This window comes from Lepisosteus oculatus, chromosome 7, assembly GCF_040954835.1.
Source record: "Lepisosteus oculatus isolate fLepOcu1 chromosome 7, fLepOcu1.hap2, whole genome shotgun sequence".
NCBI lineage: Eukaryota > Metazoa > Chordata > Actinopteri > Semionotiformes > Lepisosteidae > Lepisosteus > Lepisosteus oculatus.
Window position 1 is genome coordinate 1,145,558 of NC_090702.1, and position 17,500 is coordinate 1,163,057.

At 54.7% G+C, this 17,500-nt stretch overlaps 1 protein-coding gene across 5 annotated transcripts in view; it reads left to right on the forward strand.

Moving 5' to 3' along the window:
- med25 (mediator complex subunit 25) overlaps positions 1–14,637 on the forward strand; it is a 23,766-nt gene extending 9,129 nt beyond the window's left edge. The window contains exons 9-20 of one of the 5 annotated variants that reach the window (XM_069191784.1): positions 1–44; positions 939–1,207; positions 2,041–2,142; positions 2,466–2,551; positions 2,649–2,706; positions 3,234–3,341; positions 5,595–5,768; positions 7,227–7,337; positions 7,924–8,007; positions 8,642–8,830; positions 8,935–9,091; positions 13,638–14,637. The exon at positions 1–44 is cut by the window's left edge and continues 26 nt beyond it. In XM_069191784.1, coding sequence (XP_069047885.1) covers positions 1–44; positions 939–1,207; positions 2,041–2,142; positions 2,466–2,551; positions 2,649–2,706; positions 3,234–3,341; positions 5,595–5,768; positions 7,227–7,337; positions 7,924–8,007; positions 8,642–8,830; positions 8,935–9,091; positions 13,638–13,744 — 1,489 coding nt within the window. In that variant the 3' untranslated portion in view covers positions 13,745–14,637. The remainder of the gene's footprint in view (positions 45–938; positions 1,208–2,040; positions 2,143–2,465; positions 2,552–2,648; positions 2,707–3,233; positions 3,342–5,594; positions 5,769–7,226; positions 7,338–7,923; positions 8,008–8,641; positions 8,831–8,934; positions 9,092–13,637) is intronic. The other 4 variants (XM_069191788.1, XM_069191786.1, XM_069191785.1 and 1 more) reach the window with 4 other exon arrangements.
- The last annotated feature ends 2,863 nt before the right edge of the window (positions 14,638–17,500 follow it).

The window sequence follows — 17,500 nt, forward strand, 5'->3', positions numbered from 1 at the left end:
TGCCCAGAAGGCTGTGGAAGCTGCTAATAACCAAAAAAACCGCTGTGAGTCTCTGTTCTCTTATTGTCCAGTCTGACCAGTGTGGACACTGTGCTGTATACCCGACTGCCCCAGTCTGACCAGTGTGGACACTGTGCTCTGTACCCGACTGCCCCAGTCTGACCAGTGTGGACACTGTGCTCTGTACCCGACTGCCCCAGTCTGACCAGTGTTTGACCAGTGTGGTCACTGTGGAATTAGCCTGTGATTGACCACAGCAGGAGACCTCTTGTGCCTGGTACATCTGGTTCGTGACTCACTGAGCTAAACCCCTCTCCGAACACAAACGGGCTGAGTGAGAGAGAGCCATTCGAACCCAAGTCCGGCATTTCCATCGCTCGTCTCGGACCGATGTTTACGGAGGTGTTAGTGGGGGCCAGCAGGGGGCGCTCTCACCCTGCGGTCTGTGTGGGTCCTCATGCCCCAGTATAGTGACGGGGACACTAGACTGTAAACAGGCGCCGTCCTTCGGATGAGACGTCAAACCGAGGTCCTGACTCTCTGTGGTCATGAACAATCCCAGGGTGCCTCTCGAGAAGAGCAGGGGTGTCACCCCAGTGTCCTGGTCAAACTCCCCCCTGGCCTTTACCCCTCATGGCCTCCTAATAACCCCCCTCTCTGAACTGGCTCCATCCCTCTGCTCTCCTCCCACTGAGAGCTGGTGTGTGTGAGAGGACTGGAGCATCATCCAGGTGGGGCTGCACACTGGTGGCGGTAGTGGGATCCCCCCTGAGCCGTACAGCGCTCAGCGTGGGGGTGTCCAGTGTCAGGATGCTTTATTTCATCCAGAATTTGTTTTTCCTGGGAGTTCTCCCCCTCCCCCCCCAGCAGGACGAGCTCGCGCGCGGCGGAGGCTGTTGGACATGGTGGGGGGGGTTGTTGATCGTTATCGTTCTCAGTTGCAGGTCTCGTTAACTCCGGCCCGCCCTTCAGCCAGTCGGCCACCCTGCCCTCGGGGGTCAAGCTGCCACCCCCCGCCCAGCCCAGCCTGGCGACGGTTACCACGGTGTCCTCGGTGCTGCTGCCCCAGCAGCAGCCGGCCCCCGCCCCGCCCCCCCAGGCCCCGCCCGCCCCCCAGGGGCAGCCGGCCAATCAGCCCCAGGCCCCGCCCCCCCAGCCGCAGCAGGTGCCCAATCAGCCGCAGGCTCCGCCCACGCAGCCCGGGATGGTGAGTGAACGGACCAATCGGGGGAGACGGCCTGGGCTCCAACAGGAGACGCGTGTGGAGTGTCTCGGCTCAGAGGGCCGATCAGCAGAGCACATTGTGTCTGACTCTGTGCACTGGACTGGACTGGCTGGACTGGGAGCTGGATTAGTTATGAACTGGGATTAGAATCAGACTCCACTGACACTGACAGAGCAGTCTGAGGCTCTCCAGGCAGGACTGGACTGACTGGACTGGGAGCTGGATTAGTTCTTCACTGGGATTATAATCAGACTCCACTGACACTGACAGAGCAGTCTGAGACTCTCCAGGCTGGACTGGACTGACTGGACTGGGAGCTGGATTAGTTATGAACTGGGATTATAATCAGACTCCACTGACACTGACAGAGCAGTCTGAGGCTCTCCAGGCTGGACTGGACTGACTGGACTGGGAGCTGGATTAGTTATGAACTGGGATTATAATCAGACTCCACTGACACTGACAGAGCAGTCTGAGGCTCTCCAGGCTGGACTGGACTGACTGGACTGGGAGCTGGATTAGTTATGAACTGGGATTATAATCAGACTCCACTGACACTGACAGAGCAGTCTGAGGCTCTCCAGGCTGGACTGGACTGACTGGACTGGGAGCTGGATTAGTTATGAACTGGGATTATAATCAGACTCCACTGACATTGACAGAGCAGGCTGGACTGATGTGGGCCTGAACGGTGGTAATGGGGTAGTGGTTTAGAACTGGCTGCCATTTTCCTTGGTATTTCGTGACAGTTTTTCTGAAGGAACAGTCTCTCATTCTCCTCTTCTCTCCTCCTCTCGACGCCGCCCCCCGCCCAGCCTGTGGTGCCTGCAGCCCCGCCCCCTTCGAATCTCATTTCCTCTCAGCAGGGCGGGGCCAACAAGATCATGGCCTGGAGCGGAGTGCTGGAGTGGCAGGAGGTAAGAACTACAACTCCCAGCAGCCTCTTTCCACTCGCTCACCGGCCACCTGGGAAATGTAGTTCAATCGAGTCACAGGGCTGTTGTTTTTTTTTTCTTGGAACTTCCTTCAGCTAAATCGCTTTTCTAAGCCGTGTGAAAGAAGCCGCAGTTTCTGTAGTACTGTTTTTAACAGTGTGGGGCCTTGTCCTTTTGCGTTCTGGGGTGGTGCTCAGTCTGCTGGAAGCGAAGGTGTCGAAAGAGAATCTTGTGTCTCTTCTCTCTTCTGTGTTTTTAATTGCTTGGGGTCCGACTCGCAATCTCCTCCTGCCTGACCCGTTCAGAAGCCCAAATCCACATCCATGGACTCCAACACCAAGCTGACTCGCTCCCTGCCCTGCCAGGTTTATGTCAACCAGGGAGAGAATCTGTGAGTGATTCCGCAGTCCAGGGGACGATTCCTGAAGTTTCCCGATCCGATTCCGCAAGATCGGAAATCCTGACGCTCTTTTCGTCTTTCCTCCCAGGAATGCAGATCAGTGGCCACAGAAACTGATAATGCAGCTCATCCCTCAACAGCTACTGGTAGGAATTAACCCCTCTCTCTCTCTCAGTGCAGTGTTAATGTACTGGAGTGTCCAGTCAGTGTGTCTGTATTAACCCCTCTCTCTCTCTCAGTGCAGTGTTAATGTACTGGAGTGTCCAGTCAGTGTGTCTGTATGAACCCCTCTCTCTCTCAGTGCAGTGTTAATGTACTGGAGTGTCCAGTCAGTGTGTCTGTATGAACCCCCCTCTCTCTCAGTGCAGTGTTAATGTACTGGAGTGTCCAGTCAGTGTGTCTGTATGAACCCATCTCTCTCTCAGTGCAGTGTTGATGTACTGGAGTGTCCAGTCAGTGTGTCTGTATTAACCCCTCTCTCTCTCAGTGCAGTGTTCATGTACTGGAGTGTCCAGTCAGTGTGTCTGTATTAACCTCTCTCTCTCAGTGCAGTGTTAATGTACTGGAGTGTTCAGTCAGTGTGTCTGTATTAACCCCTCTCTCTCTCAGTGCAGTGTTAATGTACTGGAGTGTCCAGTCAGTGTGTGTGTACTAACCCCTCTCTCTGTGGTAGACCACTCTAGGTCCTCTCTTCAGGAACTCCAGGATGGTTCAGTTCCAGTTCACCAACAAGGACCTGGAGTCTCTGAAGGGGCTGTACCGCATCATGGCCAATGGTTTTGTAAGTGACTCCTCCTGTCTCCCGGTCTCCCGGTCTCCCTCCTCCTGCCCTGCCCCTCCCTCCCTCACAGCGCTGTGGAGTGACCAGGGGTGCCCACTGCCTGGTTTGGGAATTTCTGGAGAGCTGAGTGGTCTGAGTTGCCATGTTGGGGCCTCACTCTGTCATGTGGGTGCAGGCTCAAACCCTTTCCTGTCTGCTGCTCTCTCCTGTCACACAGACAGCTGGCTCTCTCCTGCGGGTGATGAGCACAAGCTGTCTGGTCGCGTAGTTGAAGCCGATACCCTGGCTTCTCTCCAGACACAGCTGGGTGAGCTCCTCCAGTCAGGACAGGAGGCTCTTCTGTACAGAGAGGGTGGTGGGGGTGGGGAACAAGCTGCCCAGCCCTGTGGTTGAAGCCGATACCCTGGCTTCTCTCCAGACACAGCTGGATGAGCTCCTCCAGTCAGGACAGGAGGCTCTTCTGTACACAGAGGGTGGTGGGGGTGGGGAACAAGCTGCCCAGCCCTGTGGTGGGGGTGGAGGATATCCCCCATTACTTGTAAAGCGCTTTGAGTGGAGTGTCCAGAAAAAGCGCTATATAGGTGTGAGGAATTATTCTTGCTTGTTGCTCTTAGTGTTAAGCAAAATGCATGTAATTTCTCGGTTTAAACACTAGGTGGCAGCAGACACACGGGTACAGTTCCACATTCTGACCGCCAGGTGACGGTCAATTTCAATTCAATTCAAGGTGGTTTATTAGCATGACCGATGGGTGCAATCAGTGTTGTTGCCAAAGCAAATAAAAATAATAAAATTAACGTAAAAAAAAAAGTAAAATAAAATCTACAGACATTTTACAACAAAGACATCATAAAATATTTACATATACTGTAAACATATTGAGCATTATTGGGAGACAGACTCACTGTTCCTCAGGCTGGGACAGGAGATCACACACTGTATTATTATTATTGAGAGACAGGCTCACTGTCTGTTCCTCAGGCTGAGACAGGAGATCACATACTGTATTATTATTATTGAGAGACAGGCTCACTGTCTGTTCCTCAGGCTGGGACAGGAGATCACACACTGTATTATTATTATTGAGAGACAGGCTCACTGTCTGTTCCTCAGGCTGGGACAGGAGATCACATACTGTATTATTATTGAGAGACAGGTTCACTGTCTGTTCCTCAGGCTGGGACAGGAGATCACACACTGTATTATTATTATTGAGAGACAGGCTCACTGTCTGTTCCTCAGGCTGGGACAGGAGATCACACACTGTATTATTATTATTGAGAGACAGGCTCACTGTCTGTTCCTCAGGCTGGGACAGGAGATCACATACTGTATTATTATTATTGGGAGACAGGCTCACTGTCTGTTCCTCAGGCTGGGACAGGAGATCACATACTGTATTATTATTATTGGGAGACAGACTCACTGTTCCTCAGGCTGGGACAGGAGATCACATACTGGGCTGCCAGATCAACTGCGTTCTCTCCTCCCTCTCCCAGTAGGATTGGGACCCGTTGTGATTCTGGCAGGTGTGGGAACTCTGGGACTAGATTTCTGAGTTTGGAGAAGAATGTTTCTCTCATCCCAGAGTGTCTGTCAGTCAGGACGATTGCAGTGAAGTATTTGTGCCAGCAGATGGCAGTATCTGTACTTCAGAATACCCAGCAGACTCTTGAATCTTGAGGTTGTGAGGTCAGTGTCCAGTAATGAGGTCACTGCCCGGTTGTGAGGTCACTGCCCGGTTGTGAGGTCAGTGTCCAGTAGTGAGGTCACTGCCCGGTTGTGAGGTCAGTGTCCAGTAATGAGGTCACTGCCCGGTTGTGAGGTCAGTGTCCAGTAATGAGGTCACTGCCCGGTTGTGAGGTCAGTGTCCAGTAATGAGGTCACTGCCTGGTTGTGAGGTCACTGCCCAGTAATGAGGTCACTGCCTGGTTGTGAGGTCAGTGTCCAGTAATGAGGTCACTGCCCGGTAGTGAGGTCACTGCTTGGTAGTGAGGTCACTGCCCAGTAATGAGGTCACTGCCTGGTTGTGAGGTCAGTGTCCAGTAATGAGGTCACTGCCCGGTAGTGAGGTCACTGCTTGGTAGTGAGGTCGCTGCCCGGTAGTGAGGTCAGTGTCCAGTAGTAATCTCTGGCCGGTCGAGTTGTCTCAGCCCGAGTGTGGGCCAGCACAGGAGAGCTCCGGAGCTCCCGTCTCCAGCGGCTCGGCCCCGCGGGCCCGACCTTGACCCCCTGCCCTCTCCCCTCCCGCAGGCCGGCTGCGTCCACTTCCCCCAGAGCGCCCCCTGCGAGGTGCGGGTGCTCATGCTGCTCTACTCCTCCAAGAAGAAGATCTTCATGGGCCTCATCCCCAACGACCAGAGCGGCTTCGTCAACGGCATCCGGCAGGTCATCACCAACCACAAGCAGGTCCAGCAGCAGCGCACGGTGAGGGCAGGACGGGCGGCTCTCGGGGGGGCAGGGGTCACAGGGAGGGACATAGAGCTCTCGAGGGGTCAGGGAGGTCACAGGGAGGGGCAGAGAGCTCTCGAGGGGTCAGTGAGGTCACAGGGAGGGACGGGCGGCTCTCCAGGGGTCAGGGAGGTCACAGGGAGGGACAGAGAGCTCTCGAGAGGGCAGGGAGGTCACAGGGAGGGACAGAGAGCTCTCGAGAGGGCAGGGAGGTCACAGGGAGGGACAGAGAGCTCTCGAGGGGTCAGGGAGGTCACAGGGAGGGACAGAGAGCTCTCCAGGGGTCAGGGGGGTCACAGGGAGGGACGGGCGGCTCTCGAGAGGGCAGGGAGGTCACAGGGAGGGACAGAGAGCTCTCGAGAGGGCAGGGAGGTCACAGGGAGGGACAGAGAGCTCTCGAGAGGTCAGGGAGGTCACAGGGAGGGGCAGAGAGCTCTCGAGGGGTCAGGGAGGTCACAGGGAGGGACAGAGAGCTCTCGAGGGGTCAGGGAGGTCACAGGGAGGGACAGAGAGCTCTCGAGAGGGCAGGGAGGTCACAGGGAGGGACAGAGAGCTCTCGAGGGGTCAGGGAGGTCACAGGGAGGGACAGAGAGCTCTCCAGGGGTCAGGGGGGTCACAGGGAGGGACGGGCGGCTCTCGAGAGGGCAGGGAGGTCACAGGGAGGGACAGAGAGCTCTCGAGGGGTCAGGGAGGTCACAGGGAGGGACAGAGAGCTCTCCAGGGGTCAGGGGGGTCACAGGGAGGGACGGGCGGCTCTCGAGAGGGCAGGGAGGTCACAGGGAGGGACAGAGAGCTCTCGAGAGGGCAGGGAGGTCACAGGGAGGGACAGAGAGCTCTCGAGAGGTCAGGGAGGTCACAGGGAGGGGCAGAGAGCTCTCGAGGGGTCAGGGAGGTCACAGGGAGGGACAGAGAGCTCTCGAGGGGTCAGGGAGGTCACAGGGAGGGACAGAGAGCTCTCGAGGGGTCAGGGGGGTCACAGGGAGGGGCAGAGCTCTCGAGGGGTCAGGGAGGTCACAGGGAGGGACAGAGAGCTCTCGAGGGGTCAGGGGGGTCACAGGGAGGGGCAGAGCTCTCGAGGGGTCAGGGAGGTCACAGGGAGGGACAGAGAGCTCTCGAGGGGTCAGGGAGGTCACAGGGAGGGACAGAGAGCTCTCGAGGGGTCAGGGGGGTCACAGGGAGGGGCAGAGCTCTCGAGGGGTCAGGGAGGTCACAGGGAGGGACAGAGAGCTCTCGAGGGGTCAGGGAGGTCACAGGGAGGGACAGAGAGCTCTCGAGGGGTCAGGGGGGTCACAGGGAGGGGCAGAGCTCTCGAGGGGTCAGGGAGGTCACAGGGAGGGACAGAGAGCTCTCGAGGGGTCAGGGAGGTCACAGGGAGGGACAGAGAGCTCCAGTCTGACTAAGATTCTATGGTCACTTATTTTCTTGGTTTTTCAGATGGGCTCCGGTGCTGCCTCAATGCAGCCTGGTTCTGTCCAGTCGAATCAGGGCTTTCTGAACAAGCCCGGTGGCCCGATCCCAGTGTCACACAGCACTGTACAGCAGCAGGTACTGTCAGCCTCCCTCTCTCAGTGCAGTATTAATGGACTGGAGTGTCCAGTCAGTGTGTCTGTATGAACCCCTCTCTCTCTCAGTGCAGTGTTAATGTACTGGAGTGTCCAGTCAGTGTGTCTGTATGAACCCCCCTCTCTCTCAGTGCAGTGTTAATGTACTGGAGTGTCCAGTCAGTGTGTCTGTATGAACCCCTCTCTCTCTCAGTGCAGTGTTAAAGTACTGGAGTGTCCAGTCAGTGTGTCTGTATTAACCCCTCTCTCTCTCAGTGCAGTGTTAATGTACTGGAGTGTCCAGTCAGTGTGTCTGTATGAACCCCTCTCTCTCTCTCAGTGCAGTGTTAATGTACTGGAGTGTCCAGTCAGTGTGTCTGTATTAACCCCTCTCTCTCTCAGTGCAGTGTTAATGTACTGGAGTGTCCAGTCAGTGTGTCTGTATTAACCCCTCTCTCTCAGTGCGGTGTTAATGGACTGGAGTGTCCAGTCAGTGTGTCTGTATGAACCCCCCTCTCTCTCAGGGCAGTGTTAATGTACTGGAGTGTCCAGTCAGTGTGTCTGTATGAACCCCTCTCTCTCCCTCTCAGTTACCAGCTCAGTCAGTGTCCGGTATTCCTCCAACTGTCAGTCAGGTGTCCATGATGGATGACCAGCAGAGACAGCCTAACCTGGTGAGTCTGGTTGAGTACACACTGGCTTGTCCGGAGCTCTCCCTGCACTCCCTCAGCCTGACTGAAGAGGGATCGTTCAAGTGGACAATTTGTGGGAATAGGTCTTTATTTTGTAGTGTATTTCATGTGATCAAAAGCTCCATCAATGTGTCAAACGAAAATATTGTGTTTCTAAAGCAGTTACAGTAAGCAAGATTAATACAAGAACATTATTGTTATAAGAGAGACTGGGACAGGAGATCACACACTGTATTATTATTATTGAGAGACAGGCTCGCTGTCTGTTCCTCAGGCTGGGACAGGAGATCACACACTGTATTATTATTATTGAGAGACAGGCTCACTGTCTGTTCCTCAGGCTGGGACAGGAGATCACACACTGTATTATTATTACTGAGAGACAGGCTCACTGTCTGTTCCTCAGGCTGGGACAGGAGATCACACACTTTATTATTATTATTGAGAGACAGGCTCACTGTCTGTTCCTCAGGCTGGGACAGGAGATCACACACTGTATTATTATTATTGAGAGACAGGCTCACTGTCTGTTCCTCAGGCTGGGATGGGAGATCACACACTGTATTATTATTACTGAGATGTCCTGTCTGGTATTTGCTCTCTGCTCCTCCTCCAGTTACAGATGAGGGCCCAGCAGGCAGCGGCGGCGGCAGCAGCCAATCAGCAGCCCCCTGTCTCCGGAGCTCCGCCCAACCCCGGGGCCCAGGGGGCGCAGGCCCCGCCCACTCAGGGCCAGATGCTGCGTCTCACCAACCCAGGGGCCAACCCCCAGCTGCGGAGCCTCCTGCTGAGCCAGCAGCAGCCGGTGAGCCAGGGGCCAGGGGCCTGGGGCCCCACGCAACATGCTGCCGGGGGTTCCCCCCCCCCCCAAGCTCCCCAAGTGACCCCTTTTTCCTCTCTGTCTCTCAGCAGGCCGGTGTTCCCCACATGCAGGGGGCCATGCTGTCTCATCAGACGATGGGGCAGCAGATGGTCCACGCGCCCCCTGGGGGTGGGCAGCAGATGCAGGCGCAGTGGAGGCAGCCTCTCGCAGGTAACTACACACCTGCCTGCCGCCCTCTCGCAGGTAACTGCACACCTGTATACAATACACACCTGCCTGCCACCCTCTCGCAGGTAACTGCACACCTGTATACACTACACACCTGCCTGCCGCCCTCTCGCAGGTAACTGCACACCTGTATACAATACACACCTGCCTGACCCCCTCGCAGGTAACTGCACACCTGTATACAATACACACCTGCCTGACCCCCTCTCGCAGGTAACTGCACACCTGTATACAATACACACCTGCCTGACCCCCTCTCGCAGGTAACTGCACACCTGTATACAATACACACCTGCCTGACCCCCTCTCGCAGGTAACTGCACACCTGTATACAATACACACCTGCCTGACCCCCTCTCGCAGGTAACTGCACACCTGTATACAATACACACCTGCCTGACCCTCTGTCGCAGGTAACTGCACACCTGTATACAATACACACCTGCCTGACCCCCTCTCGCAGGTAACTGCACACCTGTATACGCTACACACCTGCCTGACCCCCTCTCGCAGGTAACTGCACACCTGTATACAATACACACCTGCCTGACCCCCTCTCGCAGGTAACTGCACACCTGTATACAATACACACCTGCCTGACCCCCTCTCGCAGGTAACTGCACACCTGTATACAATACACACCTGCCTGACCCCCTCTCGCAGGTAACTGCACACCTGTATACACTACACACCTGCCTGACCCCCTCTCGCAGGTAACTGCACACCTGTATACAATACACACCTGCCTGACCCCCTCTCGCAGGTAACTGCACACCTGTATACAATACACACCTGCCTGACCCCCTCTCGCAGGTAACTGCACACCTGTATACAATACACACCTGCCTGACCCCCTCTCGCAGGTAACTGCACACCTGTATACAATACACACCTGCCTGCCGCCCTCTCGCAGGTAACTGCACACCTGTATACAATACACACCTGCCTGACCCCCTCTCGCAGGTAACTGCACACCTGTATACACTACACACCTGCCTGACCCCCTCTCGCAGGTAACTGCACACCTGTATGTGCTACACACCTGCCTGACCCCCTCTCGCAGGTAACTGCACACCTGTATACGCTACACACCTGCCTGACCCCCTCTCGCAGGTAACTGCACACCTGTATGTGCTACACAGCTGCCTGACCCCCTCTCGCAGGTAACTGCACACCTGTATACACTACACACCTGCCTGACCCCCTCTCGCAGGTAACTGCACACCTGTATACAATACACACCTGCCCGACCCCCTCTCGCAGGTAACTGCACACCTGTATACAATACACACCTGCCTGACCCCCTCTCGCAGGTAACTGCACACCTGTATACAATACACACCTGCCTGACCCCCTCTCGCAGGTAACTGCACACCTGTATACAATACACACCTGCCTGACCCCCTCTCGCAGGTAACTACACACCTGTATACAATACACACCTGCCTGACCCCCTCTCGCAGGTAACTGCACACCTGTATACAATACACACCTGCCTGACCCCCTCTCGCAGGTAACTGCACACCTGTATACAATACACACCTGCCTGACACCCCCTCGCAGGTAACTGCACACCTGTATACAATACACACCTGCCTGACCCCCTCTCGCAGGTAACTGCACACCTGTATACAATACACACCTGCCTGACCCCCTCTCGCAGGTAACTGCACACCTGTATACACTACACACCTGCCTGACCCCCTCTCGCAGGTAACTGCACACCTGTATACAATACACACCTGCCTGACCCCCTCTCGCAGGTAACTGCACACCTGTATACAATACACACCTGCCTGACCCCCTCTCGCAGGTAACTGCACACCTGTATACAATACACACCTGCCCGCTGCCCTCTCGCAGGTAACTGCACACCTGTATACACTACACACCTGCCTGACCCCCTCTCGCAGGTAACTGCACACCTGTATACACTACACACCTGCCTGACCCCCTCTCGCAGGTAACTGCACACCTGTATACAATACACACCTGCCTGACCCCCTCTCGCAGGTAACTGCACACCTGTATACACTACACACCTGCCTGCTGCCCTCTCGCAGGTAACTGCACACCTGTATACAATACACACCTGCCTGCCGCCCTCTCGCAGGTAACTGCACACCTGTATACAATACACACCTGCCTGCCGCCCTCTCGCAGGTAACTGCACACCTGTATACAATACACACCTGCCTGACACCCTCTCGCAGGTAACTGCACACCTGTATACGCTACACACCTGCCTGACCCCCTCTCGCAGGTAACTGCACACCTGTATACAATACACACCTGCCCGACCCCCTCTCGCAGGTAACTGCACACCTGTATACAATACACACCTGCCCGACCCCCTCTCGCAGGTAACTGCACACCTGTATACAATACACACCTGCCTGACCCCCTCTCGCAGGTAACTGCACACCTGTATACAATACACACCTGCCTGACCCCCTCTCGCAGGTAACTGCACACCTGTATACGCTACACACCTGCCTGACCCCCTCTCGCAGGTAACTGCACACCTGTATACAATACACACCTGCCCGACCCCCTCTCGCAGGTAACTGCACACCTGTATACAATACACACCTGCCCGACCCCCTCTCGCAGGTAACTGCACACCTGTATACAATACACACCTGCCTGACCCCCTCTCGCAGGTAACTGCACACCTGTATACAATACACACCTGCCTGACCCCCTCTCGCAGGTAACTGCACACCTGTATACAATACACACCTGCCTGACACCCTCTCGCAGGTAACTGCACACCTGTATACACTACACACCTGCCTGACCCCCTCTCGCAGGTAACTGCACACCTGTATACAATACACACCTGCCTGACCCCCTCTCGCAGGTAACTGCACACCTGTATACAATACACACCTGCCTGACCCCCTCTCGCAGGTAACTGCACACCTGTATACACTACACACCTGCCTGACCCCCTCTCGCAGGTAACTGCACACCTGTATACACTACACACCTGCCTGCTGCCCTCTCGCAGGTAACTGCACACCTGTATACAATACACACCTGCCTGACCCCCTCTCGCAGGTAACTGCACACCTGTATACAATACACACCTGCCTGACACCCTCTCGCAGGTAACTGCACACCTGTATACAATACACACCTGCCTGCTGCCCTCTCGCAGGTAACTGCACACCTGTATACAATACACACCTGCCCGACCCCCTCTCGCAGGTAACTGCACACCTGTATACAATACACACCTGCCTGCTGCCCTCTCGCAGGTAACTGCACACCTGTATACAATACACACCTGCCTGACCCCCTCTCGCAGGTAACTACACACCTGTATACAATACACACCTGCCTGACCCCCTCTCGCAGGTAACTGCACACCTGTATACACTACACACCTGCCTGACCCCCTCTCGCAGGTAACTGCACACCTGTATACACTACACACCTGCCTGACCCCCTCTCGCAGGTAACTGCACACCTGTATACACTACACACCTGCCTGCTGCCCTCTCGCAGGTAACTGCACACCTGTATACAATACACACCTGCCTGACCCCCTCTCGCAGGTAACTACACACCTGTATACAATACACACCTGCCTGACCCCCTCTCGCAGGTAACTGCACACCTGTATACACTACACACCTGCCTGACCCCCTCTCGCAGGTAACTGCACACCTGTATACAATACACACCTGCCTGACCCCCTCTCGCAGGTAACTACACACCTGTATACAATACACACCTGCCTGACCCCCTCTCGCAGGTAACTGCACACCTGTATACAATACACACCTGCCTGACCCCCTCTCGCAGGTAACTGCACACCTGTATACACTACACACCTGCCTGCTGCCCTCTCGCAGGTAACTGCACACCTGTATACAATACACACCTGCCTGACCCCCTCTCGCAGGTAACTGCACACCTGTATACAATACACACCTGCCTGCCGCCCTCTCGCAGGTAACTGCACACCTGTATACAATACACACCTGCCTGACCCCCTCTCGCAGGTAACTGCACACCTGTATACACTACACACCTGCCTGACCCCCTCTCGCAGGTAACTGCACACCTGTATACAATACACACCTGCCCGACCCCCTCTCGCAGGTAACTGCACACCTGTATACACTACACACCTGCCTGACCCCCTCTCGCAGGTAACTGCACACCTGTATACACTACACACCTGCCTGCTGCCCTCTCGCAGGTAACTGCACACCTGTATACAATACACACCTGCCTGACCCCCTCTCGCAGGTAACTGCACACCTGTATACACTACACACCTGCCTGACCCCCTCTCGCAGGTAACTGCACACCTGTATACACTACACACCTGCCCGACCCCCTCTCGCAGGTAACTGCACACCTGTATACAATACACACCTGCCCGACCCCCTCTCGCAGGTAACTGCACACCTGTATACACTACACACCTGCCTGACCCCCTCTCGCAGGTAACTGCACACCTGTATACACTACACACCTGCCTGCTGCCCTACCCCCGCCCGCCGCCCGCCTGACTCCCCGCCTGCTTCCCGTTTCGCTCTCCCAGGTCAGATGCTGATGGCCGCGGGTTCGAGGGGCCCGGTGCCGCAGGCCGCCGGAATGCCGCAGGTGTCCAGCGTGATGGAGGACGAGATTCTCATGGACCTGATCTGAGGCTGGCTCAGCGGCGCCCCCCAGGGACTCGGTCGCCTGCCCCCCTCCCCCGCCGTGTTTCTGCAGCGAGCCAGGAGGGGGCAGGTGGAGAGGGCTGTGTTTTTGCTCATTGCTTTTATTTACTTCCTTCGCTCTGGGTCTGCACCAACCTCTTCGTTATTTGTATACAGATGTTTTACAGTATTTTCTAGACCTCTCGGACACACACGCGCGCACACACACACACACTTATTGCCCTGCAATGGCAGAAGAGACTCCAGCTCCCATAATCCCTTGCTGTTCTGTGCGCGCGCGGGAGCCGCACGCTGGGAATCCGAGGACGCCGAAGTTCCGGAACCCCCCGCCGGACCCCTCACCTTCCGCGCACATGAAAACCAGGAGGCTTTCTGGGAGTTGTAGTTTTCCCACTGGTCGCTGGGCGGGGCAGAGTTTCGAAAGCAGTTCGGAGGACTTGGAATACCGGAGCTGAGCCAACGAGCGCAGAACGCACTGCGATGCACTGCTGGGTCTTGCTGAAGGGCATGCTGGGGTTTGTAGTTCCTTAGTCACATTGTCTTGGGGGCGGGGCCCTGTGGTGGCCCGTGCCTGGCAAGACAGCCGAAACCCACCGGGACCCACCCGAGGTCGTTAACGCCAACAAAGAACTTGGGGAGTGGATCACCGCCGACGCGGTTTCGCCCTGCGCCGCAAACGACCCAGTGAGTGGGACTGGGAGAACGACGGTGGGCTACAGTTCCCATCCGTCCCCGCCGTGATGTCCTGTGGGCGTTCGTGCTGGGAGTTGTCGTCTGCAGGTAATCTGTGAAGTACCTCGTGCCTCGTCTTCTGTTGGTGACGTCGGGGGGGGGGTTGTTTTTGCTTCGTTCTCGCGCAATAAAGTGGCATCACAGAAACGTCAGTCTCTGCAGCTGATTCCTCGGGGGGGTGGAGACAGGAGAAGACGGTTTCGACACAGGGGGGAGGAAACTGATAGAATAGAGTGGGACGGCACAGAGATCAGAGACCGTATCAGAATAGAGAGCAGATGAGAGTGAGACGGAATAGTGAGAGCAGGGGAGTGCGTCGTAGAAGGGAGTGATAGAGCACTCGAGGGTGACAGCACAGGAGTGAGAGAGCTGAGAGCTTGCAGGCAGGTCAAGAGAGCGCACATGGCTGCCACAGGAAGTGACATCGCCAACCTGCTCACTCTCCCGGTAGACGGATGCAGTTGCTAGGATACCGCAACACATCTCACAGCTCCTCTCTCCTCCTCCTCTCCCTGTGTTAGTTTCCATCAGGATGACTTTCTACGCGGTCTCTCTCTGTGACAGTCTCCTCTTCCTGTGTCTCTGTCACAGCCAGTGTCTGCTTTTCATCACCCAATAACTCCTGTGACTGGACACTCCAGCACATGAACACTGCACTGAGAGAGAGAGGGGTTCATACACACACACTGACTGGACACTCCAGCACATGAACACTGCACTGAGAGAGAGAGGGGTTAATACACACACACTGACTGGACACTCCAGTACATTAATACTGCACTGAGAGAGAGAGGGGTTAATACAGACACACTGACTGGACACTCCAGCACATGAACACTGCACTGAGAGAGAGAGGGGTTAATACACACACACTGACTGGACACTCCAGTACATTAACACTGCACTGAGAGAGAGAGGGGTTAATACAGACACACTGACTGGACACTCCAGCACATGAACACTGCACTGAGAGAGAGAGGGGTTAATACACACACTGACTGGACACTCCAGTACATTAACACTGCACTGAGAGAGAGAGGGGTTCATACAAACACACTGACTGGACACTCCCGTACATTAACACTGCACTGAGAGAGAGAGGGGTTAATACAGACACACTGACTGGACACTCCAGCACATGAACACTGCACTGAGAGAGAGAGGGGTTAATACACACACACTGACTGGACACTCCAGTACATTAACACTGCACTGAGAGAGAGAGGGGTTAATACAGACACACTGACTGGACACTCCAGCACATGAACACTGCACTGAGAGAGAGAGGGGTTAATACACACACTGACTGGACACTCCAGTACATTAACACTGCACTGAGAGAGAGAGGGGTTCATACAAACACACTGACTGGACACTCCCGTACATTAACACTGCACTGAGAGAGAGAGGGGTTAATACAGACACACTGACTGGACACTCCAGTACATTAACACTGCACTGAGAGAGAGAGGGGTTAATACAGACACACTGACTGGACACTCCAGTACATTAACACTGCACTGAGAGAGAGAGGGGTTAATACAGACACACTGACTGGACACTCCAGTACATTAACACTGCACTGAGAGAGAGAGGGGTTCATACACACACACTGACTGGACACTCCAGTACATTAACACTGCACTGAGAGAGAGAGGGGTTCATACAGACACACTGACTGGACACTCCAGTACATTAACACTGCACTGAGAGAGAGAGGGGTTCATACAGACACACTGACTGGACACTCCAGTACATTAACACTGCACTGAGAGAGAGAGGGGTTAATACAGACACACTGACTGGACACTCCAGTACATTAACACTGCACTGAGAGAGAGAGGGGTTAATACAGACACACTGACTGGACACTCCAGTACATTAACACTGCACTGAGAGAGAGAGGGGTTAATACAGACACACTGACTGGACACTCCAGTACATTAACACTGCACTGAGAGAGAGGGGTTAATACAGACACACTGACTGGACACTCCAGTACATTAACACTGTACTGAGAGAGATGGCTTTTTGGAACAGTGAAGGAGCAGGAGATAAAGGGACATGTAGAGGGAGAGAGAGGGGAGGAGAGACGCAGATCCAGGCTCCCAGACAGTTTTGAATGCAGCCTGTGTGAGAGAGGGAGGGAGGGCTGTAGACTGCACTGCTGTGTGACTGGAAATTTAATGGAGAGAGAGAGAGAGCAGCACACACAGAGCTAATTTGTATAGAGCTGCATTGAGTCCTATAGCTGGGAACAATAGTCAATACTGCATAGAGAGAGAGGATATGGGGACAGAGAGTGAGACGAGATGGGGACTGGAGTGAGAGAAGGGTGAGAGGAGATGGGGACAGGAAGAAGGAACAGAAACGGGAGAATGTGAACACTGTAAACTGAAATACATTTATAAGGGATTCTGGAGCGTCTGTGTGTTTACACACTGTCCACAGGCTGTTATAATGGAATCTGGAGTGTCTGTGTGTTTACACACTGTCCACAGGCTGTTATAAGGGAATCTGGAGTGTCTGTGTGTTTACACACTGTCCACAGGCTGTTATAAGGGAATCTGGAGCGTCTGTGTCTTTACACACTGTCCACAGGCTGTTATAATGGAATCTGGAGTGTCTGTGTCTTTACACACTGTCCACAGGCTGTTATAATGGAATCTGGAGTGTCTGTGTCTTTACACACTGTCCACAGGCTGTTATAAGGGAATCTGGAGTGTCTGTGTGTTCACACACTGTCCACAGGCTGTTATAAGGGAATCTGGAGCGTCTGTGTGTTCACACACTGTCCACAGGCTGTTATAGGGGAATCTGGAGTGTCTGTGTGTTTACACACTGTCCACGGGCTGTTATAAGGGAATCTGGAGTGTCTGTGTGTTTACACACTGTCCACAGGCTGTTATAAGGGAATCTGGAGTGTGTGTGTTTTTACACTGTCCACAGGCTGTTATAAGGGAATCTGGAGTGTCTGTGTGTTCACACACTGTCCACAGGCTGTTATAAG